General features: G+C 41.0%; 1 protein-coding gene across 1 annotated transcript; it reads left to right on the top strand.

Moving 5' to 3' along the window:
* Positions 1-2,164: 2,164 nt before the first annotated feature.
* Positions 2,165-2,545, top strand: LOC127093380 (uncharacterized). The gene has a single exon (XM_051032307.1). It carries the CDS (start codon positions 2,165-2,167, stop codon positions 2,543-2,545), a length of 381 nt encoding a protein of 126 aa, XP_050888264.1.
* The last annotated feature ends 17,767 nt before the right edge of the window (positions 2,546-20,312 follow it).

Below are 20,312 nucleotides of genomic sequence, written 5' to 3'. Positions count from 1 at the left end.
CAGTAATTATCCGCTATCATTGAAGTTTTGGAAGCCTCGCACAAAAAGAAGCAAAATAGGAGCTAAAAGGAGAAAAAAAGCAAGTTTTGTGCATTCTGTCCAGATGGCGTTCACCATCTAGGAGATGGTGTTCGCCATTTATTTTGTTGCCACGTCATTTAAAATCTGTAAGGAATGGTGTTCGCCATTCCCCTAAAGGCGTTCGCCATTATTGCGCAGTAACAGAACTGCGCTAGTGGGCAGTTCTGAACAGTTTTTATCCACTATTTTTCCTCCACCTCTCATGCACGATCCAAGGGAGTTATCAGGTCCCAAAACTTCTATAAATAGGATTGTGGTGGACTTTGGAAGGTATCCAAGTTGTGCGGAAGCTCTGCCGAATTGAGTTTTTAGATTTAAGCATAAAAATTACCTGTAAGAGTGATAATAACTTACATCGAGGGATTGTCACACCTGTTCTAGTTTTAATTTTATTTTCATCTTCATTGTACTCTTGGATCGAAAAACAAGTTGGTCGTTATTTTATTTTCAAGTCAATTCAAACTCAAGTTTAGGATTTATTCCAGTTTTATTTTAAGCAATTTTAGGTTATTTTTACTGCTTTTGATATTTGCATGTTCTACTGCTTAAATTACTTGTATGCCATGTTGTTCTTAATTTCGAATGTGTTAATTATGTTGTTCCCGAATAATACCATGTCTTGCTAAATTCATTCTGAGTCTGCCGTATAAGGACCGTCGTTACCGATGGGACTCGGTAGAAACAATAGGTTTGAATTTATGATTTAACAATGTTATGGCTTTAGTTTCCAATTGCATGTTTTACTGTTTTGGCACGAGAGTGTGAGACAAGTTAAGGTTCAATCTGATCGCATGAGAGTGTGAGGAAGGAACCAGATATTGGAAACTAGACATCGATCATAAAAACAGTGAGAGCACTTTAGGCATCGTTTAGAATCTCATTTACTTTCAAAATGCACTTTCTAATTAGAACGGGCGAGCGAGAGCAAAATCCTAAGGTTAGGAGGTGTGATCTTTGTCAATAGCGCGAGAGTGTGAGACGGGATCTTTAAGTCGGTATTTTCTACTTAACACAATAGAATCATATTTAGTGCCCAATTCTACCTAATCCCTAAGGTAAGCGGAATCCATATTCCGAACTTATTTGTCATTGTAACTTTTAAATCATTAGAAATTAGTATTTTGGTTCTCATTCGTAACCTTATACCTTTTAGCCTTAGCTTTGCACTACAACAATAGATAACATTAGTTTGACCATTAGTCCTTGTGGGTTCGATAATCTTTTAACACTACATGATAGGTTGTGCACTTGCAGTCAATATCCGACAGACACGCCCGTCGCTCATCAAGTTTGTGGCGCCGTTGTCGGGGACTATTTAGTCAATATTGTGATTCCTTTGTTGTGCAGTATAGACTAAGGCAACAAATTTTGTTTCTTTGTCGATTATATGCCAGACACTCGCTCTCAAAACAAGGAGTTAGAGCAACTAATTGACGATATCGAGCGTTATCTTAATCTAAAACGCCGAATCAATAATTTACGTATTAAATATGATCTTCTGGATCCTAACACCCCTATTTCATAATCAGAACCAATTATGGTCGAAAGACCACAAAGTCGTCCGTTGGAGTATTATGTTGTTCCATCGCAAGTTGAACCACATAACAACATTATTGTCCTTGCTATCAATCGAAATGATTTCGAGTTGAAACCTTCACTATTATCAGTCATTCAACAAAACCAATTTTCAGGTAGTCCTACAGACGATCCTAACTTACATTTGTCAGTGTTTGTGTAGTACGTGGGCACTGTGAAAGCATATGGTGTTAGTCAAGAAGCGATTAGACTATGTCTTTTCCCTTTTTCCTTAAGAGATTGAGCTAGAGCTTGGCTCCAGTATCTACCTTCAAACTCAGGAACCACATGGGACGAGTTGAAGAAAGTCTTATTAGCCAGATACTTCCCACCAAGAAAAGCAGCTATGTTAAGAGCTCAAATCAACGAATTTAAGCAAAAAGACAATGAATCTTTTTTCGATGCTTGGGAAATATACAAGGACATGATGTGACTCTTTCCACGACATGGACTTGAAGAGTGGCTGATTATCCATACTTTTTATAATGGTATGCTGCATAACACCAAGATGAATTTAAGCGTTGCCGTTGGCGGTGCTTTAATGGACAAACCTTATGACGAAGCCTATGAACTCATAGAGAACATGACTCAAAATCATTTCCAATGGGGAAGAGAACGTGTTGCTGTAGAGAAACCAATTACGAAAAGCGGAATGTATGAAGTCAATGGCATAGACTGCGTCAATGCTAAAGTGGATGCGCTTACTCAAAAGTTTGAAAGCTTGGCCAGAACACCAGTAGCTACTGTAGCTGCTATAACACCAAACTGTGAATTATGTGGAACCCCTGGGCACACTAATATTGATTGTCAGTTATTAGCTGGTGTACCCACCGATCAAGTGAACTATGCCCAAGGAAACCCATATTCAAACACATACAATCCTGGTTAGAGGAACCATCCTAATTTTTCCTATAAAAATAACAATGCTTTGTTTCCACCAAACCCAAAACTTGTTATTCCACATGGCTATCATAAAGGAGTTATTGTTGCTCCACAAGCACCTAGAAAGTCAAATTTAGAGATCATGATGGAAAACTTTATAAATACCCAAGCTCAACAAAATAAAGAATTTGCAAATCAAAATACTCATACGAGTGAATTGATGAAATAATTGTCGAATAAGTTTGATGTTATAGCTACCCATAACAAGATGTTAGAAACCCAGATCTCCCAAGTAGCCCAACAACAAGCCGCAATAGCAACCCCAACTGGAGTATTTCTTGGTCAACCTCAATCAAACCCAAAAGGACACACTAACGTTATCACACTTCGGAGTGGGACAAAACTAGATGAACCAACTAACCATAGAATTCAAAATCTAGCCATGTATCCAAATTCTGGCAAAGGATCCGAGAAAGTAAATGAACCGACCAAGGACGGAAAGAAAGACGAAAGCGGAGAGGCAATAGATAAAGAAACACCTTATGTGCCTCTGCCACCATACAAACTACATGTACCCTATCCCCAAAGGCTTGCCAAATCCAAAAACGAAGGACAATTCAAAAAATTTGTGGAACTTCTGAAGTAACTGAACGTAACCATACCATTCACAAAAGTCATTACTCAAATGCCCTCATATGCTAAATTCCTTAAAGAAATTCTATCCAACAAGAAAAAGCTTAAGGATGAAGAAAATGTTATGCTTAGTGCAGAATGCAGCGCTATCATTCAAAACAACATGCCTTCTAAACTAAAAGACCCTGGTATTTATTCAAGGTAAACCATACAAGTCGAGTCGCCACCGCACTTCTATTTATCTAAAGGAATGGTTAGTAAGCGAACAAAAACCTAAAAGTTTTATCGAATCAAAAACTAGTAAAAATATCAGAGATTTGGGTAAGGGGTTGGTTATGCAATGGGAAGGTGTTAGGCACCCAAAGCATCCTAGGTACTCCTAGGGAGCCCTTTTCACATTTGTTGCAAAGGTTGTCATTTTTTTGTGAAAATTTATTTGTGCAAACATGATTGAAGGGATAAGTAAGCGTGTATGTTTATCTAATGTACTACTTACTAAAAGAAGGGTCAAAAGAAAATGACTCGCACGGACGTCGCATCCACTGCATACGTATCTCATCTGAATCTGAGAATCAGAGTCTTCGTAGCTCGGCTACCTATGGGTTAAAGAGGAGTGTGCTCTGTAACAACCCATTTTTTTAGTATTGAATTATTATACTATTATTATGATATTTTAATTTAATTCTGTGGAGTATTAATTAATTAATTGGTGTATTAATTCATTATCTAGTGGATATAAGAAATAAGTAAATAATTGAATTAATTAATTAATTGGTGTATTAGTGAGTGGTTAATTATTTAAATTTAAATAGAGGTATTTAAATATTAGGTATTATTGGGCCTAGTGATTAAACTAGATGAATTAAGCCCAACTAGAATACCATTATAAATAGTAAGAGTGAGGGAAGTGAGAATTAGAATTCACTTGAGCACTGAAGGCAATAGAGAAAGAGGAGAGGAAAAGCGAGAGGAGTCAAGGTTTCCATCAATTGACAAGGTAAGGGGGAAATCCTTATTATTATGGGTTAGTATGATTTGGTCAATGGGTAGGAACATGTTTTAGGTTGAAATCCTTAATTGGCATGGTTTGGAATTATTAGGTCTTGATAAATACTCTTGAATTGTGATGATTAAATTATGCTAAAACTGTTAATGAATATATAATTGGATGAGTCATAATTTTCTAAACGTGTAGCTTTTTACGGAATCTAAATCGGAGGTCCGGAAGTCCTCCAACGATGAAAAATGCGGGGAAATCTGCATTCTGTTTCGTGTTAGCGCAGGAACAACTTTCTGTTTTGCGTTAACCAGTTAACCCAGGGCGTTAACCGGTTAACACTGTTATGATTTATGAAAAATTACATTCTGTCTTGCGTTAACCGGTTAACCCAAGGCGTTAACCGGTTAACACTGTTAAAAATTGCCAAGAATTGCATTCTGTTTTGCGTTAACCGATTAACCCAGGGCGTTAACCGGTTAACACTGTTAAAAAAGTGAAAATTTGATATTTAAATGTTGTGTGCGTTTTGGAATGAGATTTATGTGTACATGTTTGATGATTGACCTACATTGGTGAATAATATATTGTACGAATGTGTATGTATACCAGTACAGATTTGGGAATGATTTATGATTATGGATGTGCATATGTAATCGTAATTGATGTGTTGTGATGAATGTGTATATGTACCAATTGTGAGTCATGGTGATATGTGGGATGTTAAGACGGTATAGAAGGTCTTAATTGCATATGTGTTGGTATGTGTGCATTCATTCATAGCATGGTTGACTTCATTGTGGAAGTGGTGAAACTGTGGGTTCACATGAGCAGACGTTGATTCTTAATTGGAATCAGGCGTAGTATTAAGCGGTGATCCTTCATTGGAAACAGACGTAGCAGACGTTAATCCTTAATTGGGATTAGGCGTAGTATTAAGCGGTGATCCTTCATTGGAAACAGACGTAGGGCTTTGGTCTTGTCCGGATCGGAAGCGTGGCTTGGATTCTAGATATTGAATCGGAAAGCGGTGAAACTTTGAGTTCACATTGCGGTACCACATGCATAGAGTCACATTGTCTTGCATTGAGTCGTCTATAGTTATGTGATCATTGAATGCATGTATTGATGTGGATGCGATGTACGTTTGAAATATGTGAGATGATTGTTGCTTAATATTATTGACGTGATTATACCAAGTGTGATGAATTCTTAAATTGTGTTTTTAATTCATTGTGCCTTATTATTCTATATTCATAATGATTTGAATGCTCACCCTTTCTGTTTGAATGTTACCTTTACATGGGTATCGTGCAGATACTACAGAGTAGTATTGCTGGAGTAGGTGGAAGGCAGCTCGCTCAGGATTAGCTGGAGAGTTTCCGTATTTAGTTTGAAATTAGGTAATGAGTCAATGCTCTGGTCATGTAACACTGGGTAGATTACTGGTATTGAACTCGTAGCTTATTTTGATATGCTTTATGTCATTAATTGTTTTATTTTATTTGATCATGGTATGGGACATGGATCATCTTATGAAATACATGAGTATTCTTTATTTTCCGCTGCGAACGCATATTGCTTGAATATTCATGATGAGTGAAATGTGTTATTTTGAATGACCAGGTGTATTGTTGGTTTTTGAAAATTTTAAGTTTCGAAAACGTCGATGTGACGCCCTTTTCTTTATATGCGTGCTTATTTACTCTGATTATATGCTAAATAATTTGGGGTAGAAAAAGGGGTGTTACATGCTCGCTAAGACATCGTGTCTTATGCCTACGTATCTCATATGGGATGAAAATCAGAGCAAAACGTAGTTCGGCTAACTACGGGGTAAGGGTTGTGTTTTGGGGTGAACGACGTTACTACGCAATCTATCGGATGCTCGACCTTTGGAGACTTACTCGCTTGTAGTAGAAGGAGATAATGTGTTCTTAGGAGAAGAAAAATCAATGAGTTTGGGGTGTTTAGGGATGCTCATGCAAAAAGGCAGTCCTAGATGAAGGAACCGCGCTACCTTAAATGACATGCCACGAGAGGCTATACAAAACCTAAGAAATCGGTAACATGCGGGAAAAGTAAAGGGATCGAGAGATCTACCGTACGGATAAAGATCCGAAGTAACAGCAATTAGATAAATAAGAAACCCAAAGACTCTTCCAAGCTAAACAACATCAAAGAAAGCGAGTCAGTACAAGTAATCAGAATAGACCTTCAGGTGGTACCCCACAAATAAAGTGGAACACCAGGCAAGCCATCTCTGCAAGAGTTATATGAGCCCTCACAAAACAAAACTCAACAAACAGGTTAGAGAAACAAGATAGGGTAATCAAGAGTTGCCCCCAAATCAAAATGCCATTAAAATTCACAAAAAGCTCACAAAAAGCAACCAAGGGTAGGAGGCCTAACCCTCTTGTCAACCACATGCATCAAAAGGGTATCAAATTCACCCATAATACCTCATACATTCAGAGCATTCAAATTAAAAGCATAAAGTAATGGGAATAAGGCAAACCTGACTGTAGAGATCGAATGAAATTGAATTGCCCGATTGGGTTTGCAAAGTAATCTGAGGGTTTATATGAGAGGGAATTGGTTCTTTGCCGATGAGTTCCCTTCAGTCTCTGGAGGTTGCTCTAAACTCTGTTAGCTCTTCTCTCACTATCTTTTTCCCTGCCAGGGTAATAGGAATGGAATGGCATTTTGTTTCACTGAAACTCTGAATTTATAACCTGATTTTTGTGGACCTGTGGGCTCAAATGAGAGAGGCCCAAGTCCAAAAAATTTCTGTTATATTTTATTTATTTATTTATTTATTATTATTTATTTATTTAAACACATGGGCTTCTCCTAGCGAGCATGACAGTTCAAGAAATTCCTCTGAGCGTAGGTGATTCTGGTGGCTTTTCTTGGGACTCGCTAGGCGACCCATTCTGCTCGCCTAGCGAGCATGACAGCTCATGAACAAACTTTTTCTCCTTCAAGATTAACATTTTGACTGACGAATAGACCCCATTTGAACCTGTTGGAAGTATCTCAAGCCATTCCCTTGTGTTGACTGATCATCTAAATATAACCCACAAAGTGTCTTGGATGATACTCAAGCTTCAAACAAAAGATGTTAGTGACACATTTTTGTGTTTTTGGTTAGTAAACAAAAGTAAGAGAAACAATGATGTATAATTCAAGCATGCTTGGTGATCTCAAACCAATCACAAGGAGTCCCACCCAAAGGCAAAGGGAACCAAGATGCTAAAGATCCTTGAGGAAATCCAAATGCAATGTTATGATGCCATGAGGGATCTTAGGGTCAAAATTAGGGTCTTATAGATGCCCCTATTTAAGGTCATTCTAGCCGGAGAAGTGAAGGTTAAAATCTTCGTCTCGACGGGGTAGAATGGGCTTAAATAATAACAAAGAGACGAATTTTGGTCCCTAAGAGACCTCATGATGCAAATGTAGGTATGAAAAATGGTAACACTCTGTGGAGATATGTGTCCACAAAAGCAAAGAAATCAGAAGCCACTGATAATCCATATGAGAAATTCACTCCATGGGACCAAGACCCTGGGGACTCTCCTGGGGATAGAAAAGGGATAAAAATGCGCGAGCAGGTCACGACTCAAAGCGTGGGGAACAGAATTCCAAAGGGAAAAGATCCAATGGAAAGACTCAAGCTGACTCGAAGATGCATGTATTGGGGAATATGCCAATGCAGCAAAAAATTATCCACAGCGGATACTTCGGATAAAATCCGGATGAAAATAATCCACTAAGGGACTTCGTTGGGGATGTCCACAAGGAAACTCCTAGGGAAGCTGCGGGACGAGGTATTATCGGTTACTAGGTAACAAGCTCAAGGAGACATGTGATCTGAACGCCAGGTATGAAGGTGAGAGATATAACATGCTCAGGAAGAGATGAATATCCAAGACCGGTATAAGGGTGAGAGATATCAAAACTTCAAAACGTCTGAGGAAAACCTAAAAGGTATACTTCAACTCAGGGATTCTGACTCCACAGGGGACAAAAAGTCATAATAGGGAGCAGAGAGGAAGGAACACCAGGGATACCGGTTACTGGGCATATAATAGGTGACCAACCAAGGCGTGAATTGGGGAATATTCCCAAAACACTCATCATCCAAAAGAGGGCTAAAAGCAAACGCGATTACAGGATGGATATTCGACTCCACAAAGGGGATACGAATCTTACTCAACTAAGGAAGAACAAAAGGCTTCAGACCCGAGAGTGCATGAGATATACTATCTATTACCGTCAGAACGTAGATAATATACTCGTATGGACGATTATCCACAACCGGTTACTGGGTTAATAAAGGATAAATCGACCGAAAAGAAAAGGCATCGGGATACCGAAACTAGGTATATAATGATGACAAATTCAGGGGAGAAACAATCGTTACCAACAACAACAAGGTAGACGAGAGATGACCCGATGGGGATAAATTGCGTAATCAGGGCAATTATCCAAGCAGATGAGGGGATATCATCACCGAATATTGGATGAAGATAACTGTCACCAATTAAAGATGAGCAAAAATAGTTACTCTGCAAAAAGGGAAGAAATAGGGTTTACAACTACCGGTATGAGGGTAGAGAAACACAGACTCCGCCGGGGATAATAATTACTAATTATTGAGAAATTATTCATTTACCACGGGGAAACAGGAAAAGAGTCTCAAGAGATCGATCTAGGATCAAACTAGATAGGCACACCAAATCAAGACTTGTCCCGGTGAGGATATAACTCAATGGGGAAACCCATCCCAATATATGTGTTGGGGAAGGAACAAAACAATCAACATCCACGAGGATATAACCCGGTGGGGAATATGGAAGAAAGGATAGACGCTTTCTGCCTATGGAGCTGACTCTATATGGAGAGATCAGACACACACATCTGCTTGGAGAAATATATCACCAAAATAGCAGGAGACGGCAAACAACGATATATGGCAAAGAATGCAACATGAATATCTAAATGTTATAATTATGCATGTATATGTGTGGTTTATGTATGATGTATGCTGACAAACAGACATATCTAACACAACCAGGCTCACTGATCAATTGAACAAACATCTGGTACTACATCTCAAGAGAGAAAGCCAGACTCTGGGGGGACATCCTATCCGCTAGGGATCAGAGATACCAGGAAGCAAAGAACTCTACAGGGGATGAATTATCAATCATTCCAGCTGGGGACGAGAGTTATCACAGACAAGGTCCACCATATCAACAACTCTACTGGGGAATTTATCCGAGGAGATAAAGGATTTATCGGGATCAACCACCAGATACCGCTCTTGCCCAAAGAGATCCAAGCTGCTGAGGAAGAAAGATTGCTACTCTGCTGAAGGGAAGAGAGGTGACTCTCAACAAGCACTCCACTTGGTAGGATAAACCACAAGGGGTTCCGGAGGGAGGAGATACAATCATGCCAGGAATATGGACAAAAATCTTACCCTGTTGGGGATCGTACCACCCTTGGGAGAGCACTGAGGATCTCCTAAGTATCCTTTCGTCATTGTGAATGTTCACTTTGTTTAAAAACAAATTATGAAAAATTTGATTGTTTAAAACAATGATATTTTCTTAATCAAAACATGCAAAACATTTGTCGAATAGAAACAGATAAGAGTGCCAATAATTGGATAAAATGCTCAAATTTATTTGATAGAATGGTAGTCTGCGAATGGCAAGACTCCATAGATCTTTACAAATTTAAAATTGGTGATATATATTGGAAAAGGGCTACATTGAACATAATGACCATTTCTCCACCAATTCTGAATCCGATGTATTTGAAGCTTTGGCTGATAATGAGCAAGGATCTCTGACGGACGACAGCTGTAGAACAAAGTCTTGTCAGGATGCAGTTACTTGCCAAATCCCTAATTTTTGCCTAGATTGCCCCAGGATGAGGTACTCAATCTAGCGGGATACCTATATTCATTTTTCATGTCTCTAACTTTTGCCTGGACCACCCTTTTGGGTTTTCAATCCACCGAGACGCTCATTTTTGCCTAAGCCGCCCTTTTGGGTTTTTAACTTAGCGAGTTATTCTGTTTTTTTTTTATATTTTTTTAGGCGAAGTATTTCTTGACTGCATCTGAATTCACAGGACGAGTGAAATCCTCCCCATCCATAGTTGTAAGTATCAAAGCACCGCCTGAAAAGGCTCTCTTAACAACATATGGACCTTCATAGTTCGGAGTCCACTTGCCCCTGGAATCGGGCGCGAAAGACAAAACTTTCTTGAGCACAAGGTCACCTTCTCGGAACACACGAGGCTTGACCTTCTTATCAAAAGCTTTCTTCATCCTCTGCTGATATAACTGACCGTGGCACATGGCAGTCATACTCTTTTCTTCTATCAAGTTCAGCTCGTCATAACGACTCTGAACCCATTAAGTATCAGTCAACTTGGCCTCCATCAAGACTCTCATTGATGGGATCTCCACCTCTACTGGGAGCACCGCCTCCATGCCATAAACAAGAGAGAAAGGGGTTGCCCCTGTTGAAGTACGGACAGATGTACGATAGCCATGCAAAGCGAATGGCAACATCTCATGCCAATCTTTGTACGTAACAACCATCTTCTGGATAATTTTCTTGATATTCTTGTTAGCAGCTTCAACAACCCCATTCATCTTGGGTCTGTAAGGAAAAGAGTTATGATGCACGATCTTGAACTCACTACACAGTTCTTTCATCGTCTTGTTATTCAAGTTAGATATATTATCAGTAATGATCTTATCTGGCACACCATATCGGCATATGAGTTGATTCTTGATAAACTTCACGACCACCTGCCTGGTCACATTTGCATACGACGCCGCTTCAACCCACTTGGTGAAGTAATCAATTTCTACGAGAATGAATCTATGTCCATTGGACGCTTTCGGCTCTATCATGCCAATCATGTCAATTCCCCACATGGAGAAAGACCATGGTGATGAAATCACATTCAGAAGTGTCGGGGGAATATGAATCTTATCCGCATAAATCTGACACTTATGGCATTTCTTCACATACTTGCAGCAGTCAGACTCCATTGTCAGCCAATAGTAGCCCGCTCTCAACATCTTTCTAGCCATGGCATGTCCATTGGAATGAGTACCAAATGAACCCTCATGGACCTCAGTCATCAACAGGTCTGCTTCGTGTCTATCCAGCATCTGAGCAGAACCATGTCAAAATTTCTTTTGTAAAGCACTTCGCCATTGAGGTAGAAACTGCCTGACAATCTCCTCAAAGTCTTCCTATCTTTTACAGATGCCCCAGGTGGGTGAATCTGGCTCTGAAGGAAACACTTGATATCATAATACCACGACTTATCATCTTTTACTTCTTCTACTCCAAATACATGAGCTGGTCTGTCCAAGCGCATCACGGTGATATTGGGGACTTCATTCCATAATTTAACCACAATCATTGAAGCAAGCGTAGCAAGAGCATCTGCCATCCGATTCTCATCTCGAGAAATATGATGGAAGTCAACCTCAGTAAAGAACGTTGAAATCCTCCTCGCATAATCTCTGTATGGAATGAGGCCAGGCTGATTCGTTTCTCATTCACCCTTAATCTGATTAACAACGAGGGCCGAATCACTATATACATCAAGATGTTTGATCCTTAGATCAATACATTCCTCCAATCCCATAATACAGACCTCATACTCATCCATATTATTCGTGCATTTGAAAGTTAGCCTTGCTGTAAAAGGAATATGCGCGCCCTGAGGAGTAATAATCACGGCCCCAATACCATTTCCATACTGATTTACAGCGCCATCAAACACCATACTCCATCTGGAACCAGGCTCTGGCCCTTCATCAAGTGTAGGCTCATCGCAATCTTTCACTTTCAAATACAGAATTTCCTCATCCGGGAAGTCATACTGAACTGACTGATAATCTTCAATAGGCTGATGTGCCAAATGGTCAGCCAAGATACTACCTTTAATAGCCTTCTGAGCTCGATACTCAATATCATACTCAGATAACAACATCTGCCAACGGGCAATTCTCCCTGTTAAAGCAGGCTTCTCAAAGATGTACTTGATTGGATCCATTCTGGATATCAACCAAGTCGTATGATTTATCATATACTGGCGTAAGCGCTTATCAGCCCAAGTCAAAGCACAACATGTCTTTTCAAGCATTGAGTATCGAGACTCACAATCAGTGAACTTCTTACTCAGGTAGTAAATAGCATACTCCTTCTTCCCTGATTCGTCTTGCTGACCAAGGACATAACCCATCGAGTCTTCAAGAACAGTCAGATACATGATCAAAGGTCTTCCCTCTACAGGCGGAAACAGAATCGGAGGCTCAGACAGATATTCTTTAATACTGTTGAAAGCTTTCTGACAATCCTCGGTCCAATCATGGGACTGATCTTTCCGGAGGAGCTTGAATATAGGCGCACATGTGGCAGTCATGTGGGATATGAATCTGGAGATATAATTCAAGCGGCCAAGAAAACCTCGGACTTGCTTCTCAGTTTTGGGCGTAGGCATCTCTCGTATTGCTTTGACCTTTGCAGGATCAACCTCAATAACTCTTTCACTAACAATGAAGCCTAATAACTTGCCAGAACGGACTCCAAATGTACACTTGTTGGGATTCAGACGAAGCTTATATTTCCTCAAACGCTGGAAAAGCTTCAACAAATGCTCTACATGTTCAACTTCCGTTCTTGACTTAGCAATCATATCGTCAACATATACCTCAATCTCCTTGTGCATCATATCATGAAACAAGGTGGTCATAGCTCGTTGATACGTGGCTCCGGCGTTCTTCAAACCGAAGGGCATCACTCGATAACAGAATGTTCCCTAAGGTGTGATGAATGTTGTCTTCTCCATATCCTCGGGTGCCATTTTAATCTGATTATATCCGGAAAATCCATCCATAAACGAGAAGATATTGAATTTAGCTGTATTTTCTACCAACATATCAATATGTGGTAGAGGGAAATCATCTTTCGGACTAGCTTTATTCAAGTCTCTATAGTCCATACACACCCGGACTTTTCCATCTTTCTTAGGCACAGGCACAATATTGGCCACCCATTGAGGATATATAGAAGTCACCAGAAACCCCGCATCAATTTGCTTCTGAACTTCCTCTTTGATCTTCACTACCATATCAGGATGAGTTCTTCTGAGCTTCTACTTCACAGGCACGCACTCAGGTTTCAAAGGTAGGATGTTGCACAATATATGTATCTAGACCAGGCATGTCTTTATATGACCAGGCAAAGACATCGACGTATTCTCGTAGCAACTCAATCAACCCTTTCTTAACAGACTCTTCCAGGAGTGCCCCAATCTTCACTTCTCGCACACAATCCTCAGACCCCAAGTTGACTGTTTCCAGATTCTCAAGATGTGGCTGAATGGTTTTCTCTTCATGCTCAAGTAGACGGGTAATCTCATCAGGAATCTCTTCAACATCATCTTCCTCTTCCTCAAATACAGGGAATTCAAAATTGGGAGATGGTGTTGGGTCATTATGTTTAATGGGTTTAGAAATCAACCTGCATAATGATTTTGGATATAAAAGAGATTTTAGAATTCAAACAAAGCAAATCATTATGCAGATGAAAAGATTGATTTTATTCCATTTTGAGGTTTTATGTGATCACCAATTTCATGCAAAAGCGAAAAGGGAATATAAATGGAAAAACAAACATTTAACATGAATTTATTGAATGAAAATATCATTGTATTTATGCACCATCAATGTCATCACTCCTCTTTTTGGCATGGGAGAAGGGTTTTTAAACAAAGTGATTATTACGTTGACTTATGGACAACTGTTGGAATATCCACAGCGACCCAATTGTTGCAGACCCCTCCAGGGATGATGAAATTGCCAGAATCCTTTGTATCTTCTTCTAGAACGGCAGCAGCCTCCTCATCTAGACCAGTGTGGATGAAACCTCCACTCTTGAATAACCCTTGCTTGTTGAAAGTACCAGAAGAAAAACCTATGCCAGCCCGGGACTCGTTGTCTTCTAACTCAATCATTTTTCCTAAACCAGTGGTTGCACCACGCTCAATGGCCAGCTTTGCATCTTTGTAGGAAGCAAATGAATGAGTTCTCTTCTCAATAGGCTCAGCAATAGATAAAGCTTAGAAAGGAGTTCCAACTTCAACCTCAGCATCTATATAAGAGAAGGAAGACAAATGGCTAACCAGGAGAGCCCTTCCCCCCTACCACTACCAGTTTCTTGTTCTTCACAAATTTCAACTTCTGGTGTAGGGTGGATGTCACGGCGCCTGCCTCGTGAATCCATGGTCTGCCTAAGAGACAACTATACGATGGGTGAATGTCCATAACCTGGAAGGTAATTTGGAAATCACTTGGTCCAATCTTGATTGGGAGATCAACTTCCCCAATCACAGTTTTGCGAGACCCATCGAAAGCCTTCACAACTACCCCACTCTGCCTCATGGGAGGCCCTTGATATGATAACTTTGAGAGAGTGGACTTTGGCAATACGTTTAATGATGACCCGGTGTCCACCAGCACATTGGACATGGCGTCGTCTTTGCAATTCATAGATATATGTAATGCCAGGTTGTGATCTCTTCCCTCCTCAGGGAGATCAGAGTCACAAAAGCTCAGGTTGTTACAAGCAGTAATGTTTGCAACAATGTTATCGAATTGCTCCAAAGTGACATCGTGATCCACATATGCCACATCCAACACCTTCTGCAGAGCCTCTCGGTGTGGTTCTGAATTTAAGAGTAAGGATAACACAAATATTTTGGATGGCGTTTGTAGAAGTTGGTCTACAACATTGTACTCGCTCCTTTTGATGAGTCTCAGCATCTCATCACAGTCTTCTTTCACATTGCCACTCGGGCCAACAGAAGTAGGAGTTTTCAGTACGGAGGAGGGCTTAACAGCAAGTGCCGGATTCGGAGAATTCACAGCGTTCCCGATCGAGCGTTCAACAAAATCAGCATTAATTTGAGGCTTCGGCGGTGCTGAAAATTCACGGCCACTACGGGTCAAATCGCTAACATCGGCAATATTCACAACAGAAGAAGAGGGCAAGGATACCTCTTTCCCATTCTCTACTGCTACGGCGTTGTAGCGATAGGGAACTGCCTTTTCAGAGGAGTAAGGCATAGGACCAGCAGGCTTAATGATCAGAGCAGGAGAAGCCTTCTGCTTGCTACCATTGTACTTGATGATAACAGGCTCGGGTATCCGGAACACTAGGGAGATCACATTGACCTCAGGCTCATTTTCATCAACATTCCTGTTTTGAAGGATCTCAATGACTCCTTCGTCCAGCATTTCCTGAACATCCTTGCGCACCTGGCAACAACCCAATCGGTTAACAGAGCAGACTCGGCATCTATCATGGTCATGCTCATAATGACTGTAGTCACACAACGAACGATGCATCTGGACCAGAGACTGTTGAATATGACTGACATATTTGACCTTGTATTTTCTAGGGCAACCCTGGACCATGTTGACAGATTTCCCATGTTCGGGCAATGGGTTCTTCTTCACATTAGGACCTACGTCCTCAAAACATAGAATTTCACACCTCACAAGGTCTTGAATCTTGGTCTTCAAAGGGTAACAATTCTCCACGTCGTGGCCGGGAGCACCAGAATGGTAAACACAATGTAACTCGGGCTTATACCACCACTGGGGGTTAGCAGGTATAGCCGGTGGATCTCTCGGAGTAATCAGCTTCCTTTCTATCAAAGAGGGATATAACTCTGCGTACGTCATAGGAATAGGATCGAAGGTGACCCTTTTCCTCTCGTAACTCGTGTTGGTTTGATTACTGTTTCGAGGCTGGTAGGCCTGCTGCTGCGGTCGGTGCTGTTGTTGCTGATATTGCGGATGTGGTTGCTGATTGTTACTATGTTGCTGATATTGTTGATTGTCTCTGAAAACAGGTGCTATATGAGCCACCTGGTGCTGGTTACTGGCGGGACGCACAGTCTTCCTCCTCACAGAGGGTCTTCTTGGTTTCTCATAGGAGATCACAACATGTGCCTCTCCATCTTTATTCTTTGCAAACGCCCCATAACGTTTGGTAGAAGAGCCTTCTTCTCTGGTTAACCGTCCTTCACGGACCCCTTCTTCTAGACGCATCCCCATATTCACCATCTCGGTGAAGTCAGAAGGAGCGCTAGAAATCATCCGCTCATAATAAAAAGAACTTAAAGTCTTCAAAAATATCTTAGTCATCTCTTTCTCTTCTAGCGGAGGCACGATCTGTGCCTCCACCTCTCGCCACCTCTGGGCGTACTCCTTAAATGTTTCTTTATCCTTCTGGGACATGGCTCTCAATTGATCTCTATCGGGATCCATATCCATGTTGTACTTGTACTGCTTGACGAAGGCTTCGCCGAGATCATTGAAGGATCGGATGTTCGTGCTGTCTAAACCCATGTACCAACGCAAAGCGGCACCGGACAGACTGTCCTGAAAGTAGTGGATGAGTAGTTGGTCATTATCGGTTTGAGTCGACATCTTCCTGGCATACATGACCAGGTGGCTGAGAGGACAAGTATTTCCTTTGTACTTTTCAAAATCAGGGACCTTGAATTTCACAGGGATCTTCACATTTGGAACCAAGCAGAGTTCGGCAGCAGACTTCCCGAAAAGATCCTTCCCTCTGAGAGTTTTCAATTCCTTGCGAAGCTCAAGAAATTGATCGTTCATAGCATCCATCTTCTCATAAACATCTGGACCCTCAAACGGCTCAGAATGATATATGGTATCATCTACCCTGGGCAAAGTATGCACGACAGGAGGAGGAACGGCAAGGACCGGGCTAGATGCCGATAGAGAAGCAAAGGTAGGAACAGGACCCTCAGGCATGAAATTGGGAGGCATCCCCCACGGGAACCCGGTTGGCATGGTTGTTGGAACAAAGTGTGCACTGACAACGGGAACAGTAGAGGAGACAATCTCGGAGATAACTGTCCTCTGGGGAGGAGTTGAAGGTGTCGGAGAAGACTGGCTCTGGGCAGCCATGAGCGACTCCATTAGGGAAGTCAATCTGGCCACTTCCTCTTTCATCTCGCGGTTCTCTTGCTCTAAGTGATCCATCAGTCTTGAAATGTTGGCTCTAGTGTAGTACCGGTGAGTTAGTTTGTCGTCAAAAAAATGAAGGACACAGAGTTAGACCACAGGGCAAGGGACCGGAAACAAAACCTGTTTATGCATATGATTTGTTTTTTATTTCAAAGGAACTTTAGAGTTTTATTTGCAAATTTTGGAAATATTAAGCATTTGATCACATATGGAAATATCTCATCAAATAATATCAGGGAAAAGAAGTGCAGCATCGTCAATCATGTATAAGAGAAAAGGAAAATAATCGTCTTATGGATCCCTAGAAACAATCATTTAAAGCTCGGGACACAAGAAGATAAGATGCGCGAAGCCTCTTCACCTCCCTCTCGTAGGCTGCCTCCATATCGACCTTCTCTTTGGCGAGTCGATCATACCTCCTCTTCCAGAACTTAGAAGACTGAGGAAGTAGAGAAGTCCGTACATCATCAGGGTCATCAATAACCTGATGCTCAAGAAACTCAATCAACGCATCCTTCTCCTTAATCTGCTGAAGCAACTCTTCACGTTCACGGATCTAGGCACGTGAACGGTCTTCGTCTCTCAACTCCTCTACTCCTTGATTAGGGAGGGTTGAAGGCCCAGCCATAATCATAGGTGTAGGTCTCGGATACTCGTAAGGCATGAGATACTCAGACGCCCTCTTCCTAACCCAAACAGTGTAAGGCTCCAAAGCAATGCAATTCTTAGGACCCAACTCTTTCCTTCCTTTCCTATGAATCTTGCGCCAAGCGCGGACCATCCTAGCTTTCAAGCCTTGGGGATCTTTACCATCCTGGAAGAATACACCCTCTAACAGAATGTTATTGGGTTTATCCTTTAAGGGGAACCCAAGCTGACAACGTGCCAAAACAGGATTGTAGTTAATCCCACCACGTGTACCAAGAAGAGGTACATTGGAGAATTCGCCACAAGAGTCAATAATCTGCACACCATCATACACACGGTTATACCAAGAGATATCATCATTAGTGAGAGACATAAGTCTCGTGGACCACCGTAGACATTCCTTGTTCTCCTTGAAAGCGACCGTCTGAGGTAAGTGAGAAATAAACCACTTATACAACAGAGGCAAACAACACACAATGGCGCCACCACCCTTTGCATTCCTCATATGCAAAGAGAAGTAGGTATCGCCCAACAGAGTCAGAACGGAATAAAGAGTAGAGAAAATCCTAATAGCGTTCACATCCACAAACTTGTCGATGTTGGGGAATAACACTAGCCCATAGATGAGAAGTACAAATATGGCTTCAAAGGCATCCTCACTCATGGCCTTCCCATATATAGTAGCTTGAGCAATGAGGAACTCATAAGGGAGACATTGAATTCCACCTTTGGTAGTCATATGAGCACCAACCAGAGAATCATCTATGTGTAACATGTCTGCTATCTCTTGAGAAGTGGGAACCCTTTCCAAGCCACTGAACGACAACTGATCCAGAACAGGTATACCCACAAGATAAGCATACTCCTCAAGTGTAGGCAAAAGCTGAAAATCCGGAAACGTGAAGCAACGGTATAAAGGATCGTAAAACTGCACCAATACACTCATCAATCCTTCATCCACTTGAGTGGTTAGAAGAGGAAGAAGCTTCCCAAAACGAGCTTTGAAACCCAAGGGATCTAATACATAGGATGTCAAATTCCTTAACTCTTTCAAATCTGGTTGCCTGAAGCTGTACTTCTTTGTATTCCTTCTTTGTCTTTCCATGTCTGAAAATTTTGCAAATAAACCTCTTAAGTTCCTTGAAAATTTTCTCATTATTGTGATGATATGAATGCAAATGGGTGCATGAATGCATGAATGCAACAATCACACTCAAGGATCAAGCAAAGCACACCAAACAAAGGTCATGGGATGGATCATGTTATCCTTAATATCAACCATCCATTTTTGTGGATTATGGTTTACACCTTATCAACACCCAAGTTCCATTGATATTAAGGATACCTGAACGGATCAACCATGAATCAAGGGTTTGTTGCAAGTCACGAGCATGGAGTTTAGGTTAAGAACCACCCAAAGGGAGTGTACTAAGGTTTAAACCTGCCAAACATGTTCTACAAGAGGTTCCCATAGTCATCATCCCATCTTTCGGATATTATTGGAGAAACGACTACTCGTATTCCGAAAATATTCTCAAGAGAGACTCTTATGAGTGTAGTAGCGCGTAACAATCGTATCAAATCTTACACTTGAACGACTTTCGCACTACATCCTAAGAATAGGCCAAGATGGGCTTGGTAAACTAAGGTCCTTGGCTTCTAAGATCTATATTGGAAAGAGTAATGTCTAACCACAACTTACTTGTGTGACATTATTTATCCCAACATAACCTCCACCAAGTGAATGGGCTTGCAAGTCAACTTGCTAAGGAATAACTCCACACAAGTCGACAAGACTATGCCATTCTCCTATCCTAAGTGCACTCGAGTTTGGGTATAGAACTCATTTCACAAAGATCACCGAGCATACAAGGAATTAATATTCAAGCAATTCAATCATTACATACAATACAGTAATCCCAAATTGCACAAAAATATGTCACATAACAATACAACACAACAAATATGAAAAGTAGGCAAAACCCACTAGGCAAATACACCATCCCCAGCAGAGTCGCCACTTTTCTGTAGCGGGGTATTCGTTACCATTAGAGATATTGACTAAATCCAAGGTAAACCATACAAGTCGAGTCGCCACCGCACTTCTATTTATCCAAAGGAATGGTTAGAAAGTGAACAAAAACCTAAAAGTTTTATCGAATCAAAAACTAGTAAAAATATCAGAGATCTGGGTAAGGGGGTTGGTTATGCAATGGGAAGGTGTTAGACACCTAAAGCATCCTAGGTACTCCTAGGGAGCCCTTTTCACATTTGTTGCAAAGGTTGTCGTTTTTTTGTGAAAATTTATTTGTGCAAACATGATTGAAGGGATGAGAAAAGTGTAACACCTCAAAATTTGCCCTCCTTTCTTGGGACTAGCTT

The sequence above is a fragment of the Lathyrus oleraceus genome, chromosome 1, assembly GCF_024323335.1.
Source record: "Lathyrus oleraceus cultivar Zhongwan6 chromosome 1, CAAS_Psat_ZW6_1.0, whole genome shotgun sequence".
Classification (NCBI taxonomy): Eukaryota; Viridiplantae; Streptophyta; class Magnoliopsida; order Fabales; family Fabaceae; genus Lathyrus; species Lathyrus oleraceus.
Note: the sequence above shows the minus strand (reverse complement) of the source record. Positions and strands in the feature narration are given on the sequence as shown.

Excerpts from the sequence above, each read along its gene's own strand:
- LOC127093380 (XM_051032307.1), top strand. The coding sequence starts at position 2,165 with ATGAATTTAAGCGTTGCCGTTGGCGGTGCTTTAATGGACAAACCTTAT.